The sequence below is a fragment of the Myiozetetes cayanensis genome, unplaced genomic scaffold, assembly GCF_022539395.1.
Source record: "Myiozetetes cayanensis isolate MyiCay16 unplaced genomic scaffold, myiCay2020 scf29, whole genome shotgun sequence".
In the NCBI taxonomy this organism is placed as follows: Eukaryota; Metazoa; Chordata; class Aves; order Passeriformes; family Tyrannidae; genus Myiozetetes; species Myiozetetes cayanensis.
In genome coordinates, this window is record NW_026087510.1 from 25,972 (window position 1) to 44,761 (window position 18,790).

An 18,790-nucleotide genomic window follows, 5' to 3' on the forward strand; every position below is an offset into this window, starting at 1 on the left:
GGGGCCTGTCAATCATCGCCCTGGCCCCGCCCCCGGTCCCGCCCCGCGCTCCCCATTGGGCGGCGCGCGGCGGGTTCAGCCAATGGCGCGCGGGGAGGCGGCGGGGCCGGGGCAAGATGGAGGAGTACGCGAGGGAACCCTGGTGAGGAGCGGGATCGGGATCGGGACCAGGAACAGGAGCGGGATCGGGAGCGGGAGCGGGAGCGGGATCGGGATCGGGACCGGGACCGGGATCGGGATCGGGAACAGGATTGGGATCGGGAACAGGATTGGGATCACGAGCCGGCCCGGGAGTGGGGTCGGGCCCGGGAAGGGGCAGGAGCCGCTCGCTGCGGTGGGGGCGGGTGTGACCTTGGCCGGGCCCCCTGAGGGAGGCGGCGGCGGCCGCGGGGCCGGGCAGGTCGGAGCCCGCCGGTGCCGAGCCTAGCGGAGCACCCGGAGCTGCCCGGGGAAGCGGCGGGACCGCGGCCCGGGCGGCTCAGGGGCCTGTGGGGGCCGCGGCGGGCGGGGCTGCGGGCCCTGCGCCCTCCCCGGCACCTCCCCCGGCCTTCCCGCGGCTCCTGGGGCTCAGTGCCCTCCTCATCCTCACCCCTGCATCCACAGCTCCCTCAGCACCTCCCCCGGCCTTCCCGCGGCTCCTGGGGCTCAGTGCCCTCCTCATCCTCACCCCTTGCATCCACAACCCCCTTTTCTTCCTCAGTCCACTCCTTCATCCACAGCCCCCTCAGCCTCCCCCAGCCTTCCCCCGTCAGTCCCTGCTCCCTCAGCCTTCTCTCAGCCGCAGACCCCCCTCTCACCCTCAGCCCCCCCAGCCCCCCCGGCAGTTCAGGGCTGTCCATGTGGACTTTCACAGCCACGTGAGTGGCAACTCAGGGGTTTTATTTGCAGTACTAAAGGATTTAAATGCGGGCTCGGGCTCAGGGTTAGAGAGTCCTGAGCAGCTTTATCAGCGTGGGGAGGGACCTGGGACGAGGGGTGGAGGGACAGGACGAGGGGAATGGCTTCCCACTGCCAGAGGGAGGGTTTGATGGGATACTGGGAAGAAATCCTTCCCTGGGAGGGGCTAGGATGGGATTCCCAGGGGATGCCCCATCTCTGAAGGTCTGGAGCCACCTGGTCTGTGGGAGGTGTCCCTGCCCACACCAGGGGGTGGGACTGGATGGGATTTAAGGTCCCTTCTCACCCAAACCAGTCTGGAATTCCGTGGTTGTGCTCAGCTCTGCAAACAGAGACCTGGGGCTGTTCCTGAGGCTTTTCCCAAACTTTGCCAGCCACTCTGTTACCACGTGTTAACTTTCTCCACAGCACAAATTCTGGCACATGAGTGAAATGATTTGTTTATTGATATTCTGCCGTGGGCTCCAGCTCATCCCACAATCCCTGAGCCTGAAAAAGCCCTCCCAGCCCAGAGCAGGGAGTGCCACATCCTTGGACACCTGCAGGGATGGGGACTCCAAACCCCATGTCCTGTCCCTTTATCCAACCCCAGCAGCTGCTCTTCCTGGGCTCAGGCTGCTCCCCTGTGGAGAAAAGGCCCCTTTTGTTTATCCAGCCCCTGATCCCGGTGGTTTTCCAGCTCTTTGGAGAGCTGCAGGATTCCCTGGGGCTGGGAGGGTTCACCCCTTTCCTGGGATAAGCCCTGAGGAGCAGGAACCCAACCTCATCCCCCAGATCCCCTCCCTGCAGAGCCAGGGAGACAACGGACTGGAACAGTAGGCTTGGAGAGAAGTGGTAAATTAATAATGGAATCATCTCTTTCCTCCTGCTCTGGCCCCTTTGTGGGAGAGGAAGGGAAATAAACTGAATTACTGAATTCAGTCAGGGAGGTGGGGGTTGTGAGGGGGGATGAGAGCAGGGCACAGGGGCAGAACGGGAGGAAGGATCAAATCCATGGGGTGGGGATGGGATCCGGGTGGGGGTGGCACTGGGGACAAGCCAAGTGTCCCCTGTGCCCACAGCAGTGCCCTGGGTGGGGGTGCAGGCAGGGGGAGATGCCAGAGGAGGCCATGGACAGGAGGGGGAGGAGGGGCTGCGAGTCAGAGGGGTGTTCTGGGGGAAAACACCCTGGGACAAAGTCAAAGTCTGCAGCACAGGGGGGATGGGACAGAGGAGGGGTTTGTCACTCCTCAGCCTTCCCTCATCCACAAAGCCCCTCATCCTGGGACTCCCTTCATCCTCAGCCCCCTCCTCATCAAGGGCCTTCCCTCATCCACAAACCCCCTCAGCCAGGGCCTCCCCTCATCCTCAGCCCCTCCTCATCCACAGCCTCCCCTCATCCACAGCCCCTCCTCATCCACAGCCTTCCCTCATGCACAGACCACCCCCCATCCTCAGTCCCCTTCAGCCACAGCCCCTCCTCATCCTCAGCCCCTCCTCATCCAAGGCCTTCCCTTATCCAGGGCCTTCCCTTATCCAGGGCCTTCCCTCATCCAGGGCCTTCCCTCATCCAGGGCCTTCCCTCATCCACAGCCTTCCCGCATCTAGAGCCTCCTAATCCTCAGGCTCTCTATCCTTAATTTCCCCCTCATGCTCAGTCACCCCGTCCTCATCCTTAGCCCCCACTCATCCACAGACCCTCCCAATGCTCAGGCCCTCTGTCCCCAGTTCCCCCCTCATTCCCAGTTCCCCCCTCATTCCCAGTTCCCCCCTCACTCCCAGTCACTCCCCCTCATCCTCAGCCCCTCATTCCCAGCCCCTCCCCTCTCTCTCCCCCTGCCCCTTGGGGTGCTCTGTCAGGAGGAGGGGGGTTCCATGTCCTCATGGACTGTGGGGATCCTCAGGCACTCCCCCATTCCCAGAGAAGCCAGGAATCCTGGATCCTGCCAGGGGTGGAAGCTGATTTTTCCCGCCTTTCCCGACTCTTGGCAGCGCAGGAGTCAAATCCCTGGTGCTGGGCTGGAACATTTGGATACGGATGAAAGACAGGAGTGGGATCAGGGGATGCCATGGGAGGAGGGCAGAGCTGGAATTCTGCACTTTTCCAGGATGGAAATCCCGCTCTGTCCTGTGTGGGCAGCGTGGGAATGTCCAGGAGTGTGGGAAGGAACTCTCTGGGTTGGATCCTTCCCGCTCTGGGAACGTTGGGAAGGGGGATGAGATGGCCGAGTTGGGTTGGTTTCCTGCAGGATTCCCTGGGTTTCCTGCAGGATTCCTGGGTTTTCCTGTAGGATTCCCTGAGTTTCCTGTAGGATTCCCTGAGTTTCCTGCAGGATTCCCTGAGTTTCCTGCAGTCTCCCTGTTTTCTGTGGGAGTGGGTCAGTGCAGCCCCCATGGGTTGGTTTCCTGCAGTATTCCCTGGATTTTCCTGCAGTATTCCCTGGATTTTCCTGCAGTATTCCCTGGATTTTCGTGCAGTATTCCTGAGTTTCCTGCAGTATCCCAGGTTTTCCCACAGTATCCCAGTTTTCTGTGGGAGTGGGGCCGTGCAGCCCCGTGGGTGGCTGTGTTTGCCCCGTGCCAGCCCGTTCCTGGCTGGAATGTGCGATCCCAGCCCGTTCCCGGCTGGAATGTGCGATCCCAGCCCGTTCCCGGCTGGAATGTGCCATCCCTGTGTGCTGTCCCCGCAGCCCCTGGCGGATCGTGGATGACTGTGGAGGTGCCTTCACCATGGGGGCCATCGGAGGGGGGATCTTCCAGGCCATCAAGGGCTTCCGAAACTCCCCCATGGTGAGTCCGGCCCGGCCTTCCCGGGAGTGGGAGTGGGAATGGGAGTGGGAATGGGAATGGGAATGGGGGAGCCCCGGGAAGGAGGAACAGCAGGGAATGGGGCTGACCAAACACCTCGAGCTCAGAGCTCTGCCCCTCTTAATTAGCCCTTGGTTAATCAGGACCAGTTTGTTTGATTTAATCTTTACATTTTATCACCATTTTTAATTTAATCCTTACGTTTTATCACCATTTTTTATTTAATCCTTACCATTTTACCATAATATTTAATTTAATCCTTACCATTTTACCACCATTTTTTATTTAATCCTTACATTTCATCACCATTTTTATTTAATCCTTACCATTTGTTACCATTTTATTAGGCATTTTTATTTAGTCATTACCATTTTATCACCATTTTTTATTTAATCATTGCCATTTTTGTTACATTTCATGAACAATATTTAATCCTTACCATTTTTATTAATATTTTATTAACGATCTTAATTTAATTTTATTACCATTTCATTACCATTTTTATTTGATCCTTGCATTTTTTATTACCATTTTATTAACAGTTTTTATTTAATCTTTACATTATTACCATTTTTATTTAATTCTTACCATTTAATCACCATTTTTAATTTAATCATTACCATTTTTATTACCATTTTATTACCAATTTTTATTTAATCCTTACCATTTTACCATAATATTTAATTTAATCCTTACCATTTTTACCATTTTTAATTTAATCCTTACCTTTTTATTAACAATTTATTACCATTTTTTATTTAATCCTTTCAATTTTTGTTAAATTTCATTAATAGCATTTAATCCTTACCATTTTTATTAATATTTTATTAACAAATTTTTATTTAATCCTTACCATTTTATAATTTTTTTTATTTAATTAGTACCATTTTTTATTTAATCCTTACCATTTTATTACCATTTTATTACCCTTCTTTATTTAATCCTTACCATTTTTGTTACCATTTCATTAACAATATTTATTTAATCCTTACCATTTTTATTACCGTTTCATTACCAATTTTTATTTAATTTTATTATCATTTTTGTTTAATCCTTACAATTTTTATTACCATTTCATTACCAATTTCCCTCATTCCAGGGGGTTTAGGCTGGGCTGTCAGTGTTTGGTTTAGGTTGGGCTGTCAGTGTCTCACTGCAGATGATTTCCCCCATTCCAGGGGGGTTTGGGTTGGGATTTCAGTGCTTTGAGGTGAGGTCTGGGTTGGGGTTGGGCTGTCAGTGCTTGGTTTGAAGTGATTTCCCTCATTCCAGGGGGTTTGGGTTTGGGATATCAGTGCTCTGTTTGAGGTCAGGTCTGGGTTGGGCTGTCAGTGTTTTTTATTGGAGGTGATTTCCCTTTTGCAGGGGGTTTGGGTTTGGGATGTCAGTGTTTGGTTTGAGGTGAGATTTGGGCTGGACTGTCAGTGTCTCACTGGAGATGATTTACCCCATTCCAGGGGTTTTGGGCTGGGCTGTCATTGTCTCACTGAGATGGTTTCCCTCGTTCCAGGCAGTTGGGGTTGGGATTTCAGTGTTTGGTTTAGGTTGGGCTGTCAGTGTCTCACTGGAGATGGTTTCCCTCGTTCCAGGGGGTTTGGGCTGGGATTTCAGTATTTCACTGGAGATGAATTCCCTCATTCCAGGGGGTTGGAGTTGGGATTTCAGTGTCTCCCTGGAGGTGATTTCCCTGGTTTCAGGGGTTTGGGCTGTCAGTGTCTCACTGCAGATGATTTTCCTCATTCCAGGCAGTTTGGGTTGGTTTAGGCTGGGATTTCAGTGTCTCACTGCAGATGATTTACCCCATTCCAGGGGGTTGGGGTTGGGATTTCAGTGTTTGGTTTGGGTTGGGCTGTCAGTGTCTCACTGTAGATGATTTCCCTCATTCCAGGGGGTTGGGGTTGGGATTTCAGTGTCTCACTGTAGATGATTTCCCTCGTTCCAGGCAGTTGGGGTTGTGATGTCAGTGTTTGGGTTAGGATTTCAGTGTCTCACTGTAGATGATTTCCCTCGTTCCAGGCAGTTGGGGTTGTGATGTCAGTGTTTGGGTTAGGATTTCAGTGTCTCACTGCAGATGATTTACCCCATTCCAGGGGGTTGGGGTTGGGATTTCAGTGTTTGGTTTGGGTTGGGCTGTCAGTGTCTCACTGTAGATGATTTCCCTCGTTCCAGGCAGTTGGGGTTGTGATGTCAGTGTTTGGTTTGGGATTTCAGTGTCTCACTGTAGATGATTTCCCTCGTTCCAGGGGGTTTAGGTTGGGCTGTCAGTGTTGGGTTTGAGTTAGGATTTCAGTGTCTCACTGAGCTGGTTTCCCTTGTTCCAGGGCGTGTCCCACCGGCTGCGGGGCAGCCTCACGGCCATCAGGACCAGAGCACCTCAGCTCGGAGGTACCGGGGGATGAAGTGAAATTGTTGAGTGGGGTTATGGGGATGGCACTGGAATAGCTGAGCGTGGGAACTGGATTGATGAAATTAAATTAATTCAAGGAGTGAATTTAATTTTCATTTAAATTCCCAAGTTTGGAAATTTAGTTCATTAAGTTAAATTAATTTAATGAGTTAGTTTAATTTTCATTTAAATTCTGAAGTTTGGAAATTTAATTTATTAAATTAAGTGGTTATTACTTAATATATAATTGATTAATAATAATTACTTTTAAACTAATGTGATTAATTTAATTCGTTACCTGGTTTCTCAATGAATTAATTTAATTAATTGATTTAAATTCCATTTAAATTCTCAAGTTTGGGAATTTAAATAATTAATTTAAAATAATGTAATGATTTCATTTAATGCATTATTAACTAGTACAGAGTTAATAAATAATAATCAATATTAAATAATAAATAATTAATAATTAATTTAATCCATTCCCTGGTTTCCCCGGGAATTAAATTAATTTAACAAATTGATTTACATTTTATTTAAATTCCCAAGTTCAGGAATTTAATTTATTAAATTAAATGAGTTCATTTAATAATTAATTTCAATTCCCTTTAAATACCCAAGTTTGGAAATTTAATTTATTAAATTAATTTAATTTAATCAATGGGGTGAATTAATTTGAATTGCATTTAAATTCCCAAGTTTGGAAATTTAGTTTATTAAATTAAATGAATGAATTTAATGAAATTATTTAAATTTCACTTCAAACCCTAGGTGTGGAAATTTAATTTGACAAATTAATTTAACTTAATGCAATGAATTAATTTGGATTTCATTTAAATTTCCACGTTTGAGTGATCCCTGGAATGACAGGGTGGGAATTTCCCCTTTGCTCTGATTTCAGCTGCTCTGGGTGGGTTGGGGCAGCATTCCCTGTTTCCTGGGGCAGCATTCCCAGTTTCCCAGGGCAGCATTCCCAGTTTCCCGGGCAGCATTCCCAGTCTCCCTCCCTGTCCTCGCAGGCAGCTTTGCCGTGTGGGGGGGGCTGTTCTCCATGATCGACTGCAGCATGGTCCGAGTGCGGGGCAAGGAGGATCCCTGGAATTCCATCACCAGCGGAGCCCTGACCGGAGCCATCCTGGCTGCACGGAGTAAGAACCCGGGAAAACCCATCCCAAATCCCTGGAAACCCCCAGACATTCCAGAGCAGAGCGTGGGACACCCCCCATTGGGATCTGCTTCCCACTGGAAAATCACCCCAGACTTCCCTTAGGAGGGGAATTCTGAGGTCCCAAAGGTTCCTGGAGTTCCTGGAATTATCCCTTAGCGAGCCCCTTAGTGGATGGGAAGTTGCTGAGTCAGCTTTTGGGAGAGGTGACAATGCCCAGGGAGGGTGGGGAGGGGCTGGACTGGAATTCCCAGGGGATGCCCCATCCCTGGGAGTGTCCAAGGCCAGGGCTGGAGCATCCTGGGATGGGGGGAGGTGTCCCTGCCCAGGGATGGGGTGGGATGGGATGGGATTTGAGGTCCCTCCCAGCCCAGCCCAGGATTTTGGGAATTTCTGCTGTGGAAGCCGAGGCAGCCGAGAATTCCAAGGTGTGTTTGTGTTCCCTCTCCAGACGGGCCCGTGGCCATGGTGGGCTCTGCTGCCATGGGGGGGATCCTCCTGGCCCTCATCGAAGGAGCTGGAATTCTGCTGACCAGATTTGCCTCCACCCAGTTCCCCAACGGTGAGGAGCCAGCACGGGGGGGATTCCCAGACCGGCTCTGCTACTGGGCCCCTGCTCATCCCACAGGGAATGCAGCAGCTCCGGGGGCTCTGGGAAGCCAAGGAGACCCCTGGGATATCATCCCATCCCCAGGATATCATCCCATCCCCGGGATATCCCAGCCCCAGGATATCATCCCATCCCCGGGATATCATCCCATCCCCGGGATATCCCAGCCCCAGGATATCATCCCATCCCCGGGATATCATCCCATCCCCGGGATATCATCCCATCCCCGGGATATCATCCCATCCCCGGGATATCATCCCATCCCCGGGATATCATCCCATCCCCGGGATATCATCCCAGCCCCAGGATATCATCCCATCCTTCCGGGTTGCTCCAAGCCCCGTCCAACCTGACCTTCCTTCCCAGTATCCCATCTCACCCTCTGGCACTGGGAAGCCATTCCCTGTGTCCTGTCCCTCCAGGCCTTGTCCCCAGTCCCTCTCCAGCTCTCCTGGAGCCCCTTCAGGCCCTGGCAGGGGCTCCAAGGTGTCCCTGGAGCCTTCCCTTCTCCAGGGGAACGTTCCCAGCTCTCCCAGCAGAAATGCTCCACCTTATTTTGGGAAGAACCCAAACCATTCATGTTGGATGAGCAACCCCAGGGCAGGGGTGGGACCGGATGGGCTTTAAGGTCCCTCCAACCCAAACCATCCTGGGATTCTCTGACAGAGAGATTTAGGATTTTCCACAGTCACCAACTCCACTGACAGCCCACCTCCTGTTTTACTCAGAAAAAAAAAGGAATGTGGGGTTTGAAGCAGTTCAGGAAAAAAAAAACCAAACCAGCCTTCCTGGAAATGGGTTATCTGTGTCTGCCTGGCCCTTATCAGCCCTTCACCTGGGCTGCCCACACACCCCCTGCCTGCCACGACCTTCCCTGGGCTTCCAGAACCTTCCCTGGATTGCCAAAAGGTGCTCTGGAGCCAGGCTGGGAGAGCTGGGAACGTTCCCCTGGAGAAGGGAAGGCTCCAGGGACACCTTGGAGCCCCTTCCAGGGCCTGAAGGGGCTCCAGGAGAGCTGGAGAGGGACTGGGGACAAGGGATGGAGGGACAGGACACAGGGAATGGCTTCCCATTGCCAGAGGGAGGGAGAGATGGGAGATTGGGAGGGAATTGTTGGCTGGGAGGGTGTGGAGGGGCTGGGCTGGAATTCCCAGGGGATTCCCCATCCCTGGAGTGCCCAAGGCCAGGCTGGAGCAGCCTGGGATGGTGGGAGGTGTCCCTGCCCAGGGCAGGGGCTGGAATGGGATGGGATTGAAGGTCCATCCAGCCCAAACCATTCCAGGAAACTTCTGAAACTTCCTGTGAAACCCAAACCACGCTGGGATTGGTGATGAATTCCAAGGGGGATTTACCTGAACTGTTTGCAGGAGGAATCTCCTGCCTTCTGGGATTGATTTGCCTTCTCCTCTCCCTCTCCAGGCCCGCAGTTGTCCGAGGATCCCTCCCAGCTCCAGCCCGCCCCGTTCAGCAACTACCAACAGTACCAGTGAGGGACATCCCATCCCATCCAGGAGCTCCGGGATGGGATGTCCCTCTCCCCCCCCTTCCAGGAGCACCTGCAGCACTTCCCAGAGCTCAGGAGAACTTTTAGGAGATGACAAATCTATTTATTCCCGTCTGGAATGTTCCGTGTGGGGTGGAATTACAGGGAGGTTTGAGACGAGGAGCACGTGGAGTTTTGTCATCCTTGGGACGCTGGAGTGAAAGCCCTGGAGTCTCCTCTGGGATGTGGCACCTGCAGCTGAAGTTTTAGCCTGGATTTGGGGTGGGGCTGGAGGGGGAAGGGTTGCACCCTCATCCCAGCAGAGCCCCGGCTTCCCCCGGGATCCCAATCCCGGCACCTGCTCCGGGCCCTTCCCCCTGCCCGGGCAGCTTTCCCGGTGCCGTTCCAGGAGGTCCCTGCTGGTCCTTGCTGGGGGCTGGGACATCCTGGAAGCCTCGAGGAACATCTGAGCCACTTTGGGGCTTCTCCTCTGCCCAGGGAGGAGCAAACAGAGTCAAAGCCCCACCGGGAGTGGGGTTTGAGCCTGGGAACATTGGCAGAGGGTTGGACAAAGATGTGACATCCTGCTCAGCCCGGGGCCTCCAAAGAGACATTCCCTCCCTCCTGCCTGTCCCACAGCCAGCCCAGGACTCCAGGGCTTGGGCCTCACCCCCTGGAGCTGGGGCAGGGATACAGGATCAGCTGGGCTCAGCCTGGGTGGCACAGGGACAGGGGTGGCCGTGATGCCCACGCTTGTCCCTCAGCCCTGGCACAAGCAGGGACCTTCAGCTGCCTGAGCTGGGCTTTACTGAGCCCCCATCAGGGCCCTGCCTGGGCTGTGCCACCTCCTGCCCCCCATCCCAGAGGGAATTCCCCCCCAGAGCTGCCCCAGACAGGGGGGTTTTCCCAGCCTGTCCTCCACCACAACCCCCAGAATTCCCATTAATCCCGGTTTATTGGCTCAGTGCAGACCCCACTGCCCCACTCTGGGGTGCCAGAGCCCCCCCCCACCCCAAGAGATGGCTCAGGAAGGTGACAAAGTGCCAGCCCTGGTGACACTGGACCAGTGACCTTTATTTTCTCTCGGCTACAGCAGCTCTAATTCCCTCCGACCAGCCCCGCCCTTCCCCTCCCCGGCCGAGGGAGCGCCTTTAAAGCTCGGTTTAAATATTAAATATCCTCTCCTTTCTCTTTACATGGTCAAGGAAAAAAAAAAGAAAAACAAAACCGGAAAAAAAAAAAAAAAAAAGGACAATTCCAACATCTTAAATTACACACTTTGTGCCCCGGGAGCTGCAGAATTCCCGGGGGGATATGTGGGGGGGTGAGGAGCGGGATGTGCTCGGCTGTGCAGGAGCAGCAGCTGCTCCCTGTGCTGGGGACACCCCAGTGCAGCAAAACCTGGCCTGGGGGGAGCCCCCAAACCCCCCCAGCCCCCGCTGGGGGGAGGGGGTGGAGATTTGGTCAACAACTTTCCTAAAGGATTTTTCTCCATTTCTTTTTAAAATAAAAAAACAAAACACAAACCCCAAAGAACAACAAAAAAACCCCCACCAGCGACCCCCACACCCGGTTTTTGAGTCTTCCTTGGGTTTGAGCAGAGACAAAAAGAGTTTAAAAAGCACTTGAGGACAGCTCGGGCTAAAAGCAGGCGGTGCCTCAGAGCAGGGAGTCGTCCGTGCAGCCCCCCTCGAGCCCGTAGCGGAACTCCTGCAGGTTGGACACCCCGTAGAAGTGCACGAAGGCCGCGGCCACCACCAGCACGTGGAAGATCTGATGGGACTGGAACTGGGGGGGAGGAGCCCTTTAGAGCAGAGCAAACCCCCCCTTCTTGCCCCAGTTTAACCTTTCCACATTTTCTGCTCCAAATCCCCCCATTTTCCCCCAATTTCCTCCGTTCTCCCCTGACTTCTCCATGTGGGATCTCCCCGAGATGGGGCACAGAAACAGGAACTCCTTCTCCTCCTCACTGCTCTGGGACTGGCACAGGGACAGGGGGCACAGGGACTGTGGTGACACATGGCCAGGGCGCACAGGTGGCACCAGGAGCTCCTCACCGCCCCATGACTGTCCCATCCTGCTCTCCCAGCACTGTCCCCAACTCCCCCTGTGTCCCACCCCCTCCTCACCCCCCGTGTTCCCTCCTGTGCCCCCCTCTACCCCCCTGTGCCTCCCATCCCCCCGGCTCACCCAGATGTCGAACTTTCCCGGGAAGAAGCGCTCTGGGATGCGGGCAGCGTAGAGCGCGGCGCCCGTGATGTACATGACGGCCATGAGGAAGAACCAGCCCATCTGCCCCACCGTGGTGGCCTTCACGAAGCCCTCGGCGATGGTGAAGTGCATGGTGGGCACCACCCCGCTCAGCCCCAGCCCCAGGAACACCCCTGTGAGCCCAGAGCGGCCTCAGGGACAGCCCTGGAACGGGGGGGCTGCTCCCCAACCCCACCCTGCCAGCAGAGCCCTGGCCCAACGCTCCTGAACTGCTCCAAACGCTCCTGAACTGCTCCAAACGCTCCTCAAACATTTCCAAACGCTCCTGGACTGCTCCAAATGCTCCTCCAACTTCCCCAAACTCTCCTTGAGCTTCTCCAGGTGCTCCTTGGATTTACTCCAGGAGGAAGTGCAGCTCCAGACCCTGCACAGGACTAGCCCCAAGGAGCCCACCCTGTCCCTGAGAGCCTTGGCCAAACGTTCCTGGAACTTGGCCAAATGTTCCTCAAACTTCCCCAAACACTCCCTGAACTTCTCCAAACTCTTCCTGAACTTGCCCAAATGCTCCCTGTCCTTGGCCACTGCTCCTGGCACTGATCCTTCCCCAAACAGGGATCCAGAGCTCCCCAGTCCCTCCATCTTCCCCAATTTCCCCCAAAATTTCCCCATTTCCCCCACAAAATTTCCCCAATTCCCCTCCAATCCCTCCCTTTTCCCCCCAGTTTCCCCCAAAATTTCCCCATTTCCCCACCCCCCATTCCCCACTCCCCCATTCCCAATTTCCCCATTCCCATCCCCATTTCCCCCCATTCCCACCTGCCCGTGTCTGCCGGTGCTTGGGGGTGGCGAACCGGTCCCACTGTGCCACGATGATGGCGGAGATTCCCAGGACACAGACGATGGAGAGGTAGATGAGTCTCGGCTGGGGGGAGCAGTAGAAGGAGTAGTAGAGCCACGGGACGAAGCTGCCCATGATCAGCAGTGCAATTCCCGAATAATCCAACCTGGAATGGCACACAGCCCCCACATCCTCGGGTGGCAACTCCCCGGAATGGGGGGGGTCCCACTGGGATGGGGGGAATGAGGAATCTGGAGACTCCAACCCCGGGCACGTGGATTTGGGATCCTGCTCCGAGGGCCCATCCCAGCTGAAAGGTGTCCCCAGGGAACAGCAGGACACTCCATGGGATCTGGGAGGGGTGCTGAGGGATGGGTGGCATTCCCAGCACAACAGAGCCCGGGAATGCCGGGAATAGCCTGGGGGAGTGGGGACTCACTGAGCCTGTTCCCTGGGATTATGGAGCCCATTCCAGGGGATTACAGAGCCTGTTCCCTGGGATTAGGAGCCTGTTCCCTGGGATTATAGAGCCTGTTCCTTGGGATTACAGACACTGTTCCCTTGGGAACACAGACACTGTTCCCTTGGGAACACAGGATCCTATTCCCTTGGGAGCACAGACTGTTCCTTTGGGAACCAGGATCCTATTCCCTTGGGAGCACAGGATCCTATTCCCTTGAGGACCAGGATCCTATTCCCTTGGGAGCACAGGCTGTTCCCGTGGGAGCTGAAGGCTCCCACACCTTTCCCACCGCATCTGATGCAGCAGATTCCGGGTGCTCCCAGGGCAGATTCCCCGTTCCCATCTGGAGGGGGTGACCATCCCTCCCCCTGGGGCTCCCACCCTCGGGAAGGGGAGGAGCTCACTTGGAGAAGGTGCGGGAAACCTTCTCGGAGTGGCAGTAGACGGTGTGGAAGAGCCAGGAGAAGCTGAGGCAGAGCACGGCCCCCAGGAAGAACATCCCGAACACGACCTTCTCCTGCAGCGGCGCCATGAAGTACATGTTGGGCCGCAGCATGGTCAGGATGCCCAGGCACAGGAACAGCACGAACCCTGCGGGCAGCCGGGATCAGCACGGCAGGAACGGTGTGGGGGACAGGGGAGAGGGATGTGGGATGAGCTGGATGTACCCCAGGAGAGCAGGATGTGTCCCAGGGGATCCTGGATGTGCCCCAGGGGAGCTCAGGATGTGCCCCAGGGGAGCTCAGGATGTGCCCCAGGGGAGCTCAGGATGTGTCCCAGGGGAGCTCAGGATGTGTCCCAGGGGAGCTCAGGATGTGTCCCAGGGGAGCTCAGAATGTGTCCCAGGGGGTCCTGGATGTGTCCCAGAGGAGTTTAGGACACATCCTGAGGGCCAGGCCTGGCACAGGGTGCTGGGCTGAGGCAGAGGTGGCTCCAAGGGCAGGGTCAGGGCAAAGAGCATCCCTGTGTTTCCTGGGATCATGGAATCCCAGGATTGTTTGGGCTGGAGGGACATCAAAGCCCATCCCATCCCACCCCTCCCCTGGGCAGGCACACTTCCCACCATCCCAGGCTGCTCCAGCCTGGCCTTGGGCACTTCCAGGGATGGGGAATCCCCTGGGAATTCCATCCCAGCCCCTCCCCACCCTCCCAGCCAGCAATTCCTCCCCAGTATCCCCTCTAACCCTCCCTCTGGCAGTGGGAAGCCATTCCCTGTGTCCTGTCCCTCCATCCCTTGTCCCCAGTCCCTCTCCAGCTCTCCTGGAGCCCCTTCAGGCTCTGGCAGGGGCTCCAAGGTGTCCCTGGAGCCTTCCCTTCTCCAGGGGAACATTCCCAGCTCTCCCAGCCTGGCTCCACAGCCCTGGGAGCATCTCCGTGGTCTCCTCTGGGGTGATTTCAGAGGAACATCCTTGGAGATTTCCCATTTTTCCCAGTTTTCCCCATCCCACTGTGGAGCAGGAGTTGAGCCCCACCAGGGGGGCTCTGGGAGCTCTGTGTGTGCTCAGGACCCCCAGGACCCCCCAGGCCCTGTCCCCCCCAGTCACCCAGCAGGTGTGTCCAGATGTTGCCGGTCTCGGTGTGGATGCGGAAGATGCTGCGGAAGCAGGCGCGGAAGGAGGGCATGGGGGGTCGGTGGCCGTGCAGGAGGTAATCGTTGTCCTTGAGCCAGTCGGGCAGCACCTCGTAGGGGATCACCCGCCAGCGCCCCTCCCACACCTGCACAGAGCCCGGCATGCCATGGAACACAGCCCAGGAATGCTGGGGGAGGAACCCTCCCGGGAACGGGGAGCACTGCCCAGAGCCACCCCATAGCACACCCCACAGCCCACCCCACAGTGCACCCCAGAGCCACCCTGCAGCCACCCCACAACCCACCCCACAGTGCACCCCAGAGCCACCCTGCATCCCACCCCACAGACACCCCCACAGTGCACCCCAGAGCACCCTGCAGCCACCCCACAACCCACCCCACAGTGCACCCCAGAGCCACCCTGCAGCCACACCACAGCCACCCTACAGCCACCCTGCAGTCACCCCACAGTGCACCCCACAGCCATCCCTTCAGCCACCCCACAGCCCACCCTGCAGCCACCCTGCATCCCTCTCTACATCCCACCCCACAGCCATCCCTACAGCCCTCCCTGCAGCCCACCCTAAAGTGCACCCCACAGCCATCCCTGCATCCCAGCCCACAGCCATCCCCACATCTGTTCCCACACCCCACCCCACAGAGCACAGGGAGGGGTTCCCAGTTCCCCAGGGAGTGATTCCTGGTCCCCCAGGGAGTGATTCCCAGCTCCCACCCAATGTAAGCGATTCCCAGCTCCCCCTAGGGAGTGATTCCCAGTTCCCTCCAGGGAGTAATCCCTGGGCCTCCCACAGGTTTATTCCCAGCCCCCCCAGGGATCCAGGAACAATTCCCACCCTCAGCTTTAACCCTTCCACACCCCCAGATCTGTTCCCTGCACTGGGAATTCCCATTCCCAGGCTGTCCCTGGGCTGTGCTGGAGCCACTGGGATGGGGTGACTCCCAGTCCCAGCCAGCCCCACAGGGACACTGGGATTGCTCCCAGCACTCATCCAGCCTGGTTTCCCCCCATCCCAACCATCCCCTTCCCACAGCATTCCCAGGGGATCTCTGGGAGCAGCCCAGCAGGGCTGGATCCCACTGTGCCCGTGCGGAGCTTTATCTGGACACGGCGACACATCCCAGCCCTGGGATGGGGGAATGTGCTCCAAACCCAGGGATGGGGGATCCCTGGGCATTCCAGTACCTTGTACACGAACTCTTCCATCTTTTCCATGGCATGGTGGGCCTGCAGGGGCAGGGTCAGCACCCGGACCACCTCCTCCTCCTCCTCCTCCTCCCGCGCTGCCGGGCACGGCGGCTCCTCTGCCTGCGGGGAGGGAATCACTCTGGGATTGGGAATCATCCCGACCTCGGGAATCACCCTGGGCTCAAGAATCACCCTGGAATTGGGAATCACCCTGGGCTCGGGAATCACCCAGGCCTTGGGAATCACCCTGGGATTGGGAATCATCCTGGCCTTGGGAATCACCCTGGGCTTGGGAGTCATCCTGGGCTCGGGAATCAATCCTGCTTCCAGGAGGGAATCACCCTGGCCTTGGGAATCAATCCTGCTTCCAGGAGGGATTCACTCCTGGCCTTGAGAATCAGTTTTGCCTCCAGGAGGGAATCATTCCTGCCCCTGGGAAACAAATCATTCCTTCCCCGGGAATCATTCTTCCTTCCAGGAGGGAATCGTTCCTGCCCCTGGAAGACGAGCCATTCCAGCCCCTGGGAGCTCTGGAGGGTCCATCCCCCCCGGCGGGGGTCAGGCAGGACTCGGGGTCACCCCCCACTTATGCAACTCCTGACCCATCCCGGGCGGGCTAATCCCGGCTTTTCCTTGTCGGAAGGCGGGATTACGGCGGGATTTGCATCCCTGCAACCAGCGCTGGATCGGCCCGGCCAGGAAATCCCACCCTGATCCCGGGAAACCCCACCGGGAAAACCGACCCTTCTCCCGGGAACCCCGATCGGGAACCCTGACCCTCCCCCGGGAACTCTGACCCTCCCCCCGGAACCCTGACCCTCCCCCTGCAACCCTGACCCTCCCCCTGGAACTTTGACCGTCCCTCTGGAGCTGGGAGCGCTGCGGGTCCCGCTCTCCTGCTGTGCTGGGACGAGTTTAGGATGTGATTCCCAGCGCTGTGGGACTGCGGGGGCATTGGGAACCCCCCGGGATCCCCCCCCACGGACACGGCGATGCCGGGGCACTCCCGCTGCCACCCCTGTCCCTGTGCTCGGGGGCTATCCCGGGGCCACCCCTATCCCGGGATATCCCGGGGCCATCCCGTTCCATCCCCACCCGGGTCTGAGCCGGGAGCAGCCCGAAGGACGCCCCGGCCCGGTCCCTCCCGTGTGCCCGGGGTGCCGGTGCCCCCCGCTCCCCTCGGCTCCCTCACACTGGCGGCCCCGGCGGCTCCTCGCTCGCCCTTCTCCTCCAGGAGCGGCCCCAGCTCGGCGAGCTCCAGGTGCGCCCGTTCCCGCTCCCGTTCCCGTCCTGCAGCCGCCGCCGCGCTGCCCGCGCCGGGCGGGGCCTTTCGGGACGCCATGGGCGCGGCGGCGGCTCCGCGGCGGCTCCGTGCGCGTCCTTTCTGCCGCCGCTCTGCGGGGTTGGGGACACACCGCGTTAGGGCCGGGCCGTGCCCGGGGTCGCTCCCGGGGCCGCCCCGTCCCCCCCGCCCGGCCCGGACCCCTCACCGGCCGCTACATCCCCGGAGCGACGCCGTGAGGGCAGCGGGACCCGCCCGCCCCCCGCGCCACGCCCCGCAGCGCCGAGCGCTGGTTGGTTACACCCGCTGCCAGTCACTCCGTGATCCCGCCCATTCAGCGCTGTGATTGGCTATCCCTTCCGTCTGTCTCGCTGTGGTCCCGCCCCCGCGCGCGTTGATTGGTGGAGCCTCACTCAGCTGGCGGGGTAGAGGGAGGCGCTCTGGCCGCGCCGCGCGGCTTTGTGGCCCTTGCGCTCGGCTGCCCCCTGGCGGCGGGGAGGGCGCGTTAAAACAGATTTATTTTTTAATCTGTTTAAAAGATGGAATTTTTTTTACCCCCGAAAGCTTTCATTGTTCAACCCTTCTGGAGGAAACTTCAACTGTGTAGAACAGTTAAATTCTTCACCCCTAAAATCTTTCAGTTTTTACCGCTAAGATCTTTAATTGTTTACCCCTTGTGAGTGAGTTCGTGGAAATCTAATTGTATAAAGCAATTAAATTTTTACCCCTACAAGCTTTAATTTTTTTTTTACCCCTTAAGGGGGAAATTTTAACTGTATAAATTATTCAATTTTGTACCCCTAATTCCTCCCCGCAGGTTTAAATTCCTCATCTTTCCCAAAATTCCTCATCTTTCCCAAAATTCCTCACCTTTCCCCCACCCTCCCAGGCTTTAATCCTTTGCCTTTCCCAAAATTCCTCATCTTTCCCACTCCACAGGGTGAAATTCCTCATCTTTCTCTTCCCACAGGTTTAAATTCCTCCTCTCAAGTTTAAATTCCATCTTTCCCTCCCTATAGGTTTCAATTCCTCATCTTTCCCAAAATTCCATCTTTCCCTCCCCACAGTTTAAATTCTTCTTTCCCACTCCACAGGTCTACATCCCTCATCTTTCCCAAAATTCCTTGTCTTTCCCAGAATTTTTCCTCTTTCCCACTCCACAGCTTCAAATTCTTCTTTCCCACTCCACAGGTTTCAGTTCCTTGTCTTTCCCAAAATTCCATCATTCCTCCCCACAGCTTTAAATTCTTCTTTCTGTCCCCTCAGGTTTCAATTCCTCGTCTTTCCCGAAATTCCTCCTCTTTCCCTTCCTGCATTTTAAATTCTTCTTTCCCTCCCCACGGATTTCAATTCCTCGTCTTTCCCAATATTCCTGCTCTTTCCCACTCCACAGGTTTAAATTCCTCGTCTTTCCCAAAATTCCTCATCTTTCCCACTCCACAGCTTTTAAGTTCTTCTTTCCCACTCCACAGGTCTCAATCCCTCATCTTTCCCAAAATTCTTCCTCTTTCCCTCCCCACGGGTTTCAGTTTCTTGTCTTTCCCAAAATTCCATCATTGCTCCCCACAGCTTTAAATTCTTCTTTCTGTCCCCTCAGGTTTCAATTCCTCATCTTTCCCGAAATTCCTCCTCTTTCCCTCCCCACGGATTTCAATTCCTCGTCTCTCCCAAAATTCCCTCTCTTTCCCACTCCACAGGTTGAAATTTCCCAAAATTCCTCATCTTTCCTGCTCCACAGGTTTCAATTCCTCCTCACAGGTCTAAATCCCCCCCTTTTCCCCAAATCCCCGCTCTTCCCCCCCACCCATCCCGGAATTCCCGGTGTTTCCCGGCTCCCCCTCCCCGCGGGTTCCGATCCTGCCCCGCTCCCGCCGTTCCCGGCCCGGGGGAT

The 18,790-nt window shown here is 56.0% G+C and overlaps 2 protein-coding genes across 33 annotated transcripts in view; one reads left to right on the plus strand and one right to left on the minus strand.

Annotated features, from left to right (window-relative positions):
• The first annotated feature begins 93 nt into the window (after window positions 1-93).
• TIMM17A (translocase of inner mitochondrial membrane 17A) overlaps window positions 94-18,790 on the plus strand; it is a 59,276-nt gene continuing 40,579 nt past the window's right edge. For 31 of the 32 annotated variants that reach the window (XM_050323212.1, XM_050323210.1, XM_050323209.1 and 28 more), the window contains exons 1-6: window positions 94-142; window positions 3,567-3,666; window positions 6,006-6,069; window positions 7,090-7,218; window positions 7,687-7,797; window positions 9,265-9,342. In XM_050323212.1, the coding sequence (XP_050179169.1) occupies window positions 117-142; window positions 3,567-3,666; window positions 6,006-6,069; window positions 7,090-7,218; window positions 7,687-7,797; window positions 9,265-9,335 (501 nt within the window). In that variant the 5' untranslated portion in view covers window positions 94-116 and the 3' untranslated portion in view covers window positions 9,336-9,342. Of the gene's footprint in view, window positions 143-3,566; window positions 3,667-6,005; window positions 6,070-7,089; window positions 7,219-7,686; window positions 7,798-9,264; window positions 9,512-18,790 lie in introns of those variants that run through there. The other variant, XM_050323177.1, reaches the window with a different exon arrangement.
• ADIPOR1 (adiponectin receptor 1) lies at window positions 10,382-17,168 on the minus strand. The gene is made up of 8 exons (XM_050323167.1): window positions 17,108-17,168; window positions 16,810-17,012; window positions 15,615-15,737; window positions 14,385-14,556; window positions 13,245-13,431; window positions 12,356-12,543; window positions 11,519-11,712; window positions 10,382-11,116 (listed from the first exon to the last, which is right to left on the minus strand). Exons 2-8 carry the CDS (start codon window positions 16,957-16,959, stop codon window positions 10,988-10,990), a joined length of 1,143 nt encoding a protein of 380 aa, XP_050179124.1. The 5' UTR covers window positions 16,960-17,012; window positions 17,108-17,168; the 3' UTR covers window positions 10,382-10,987.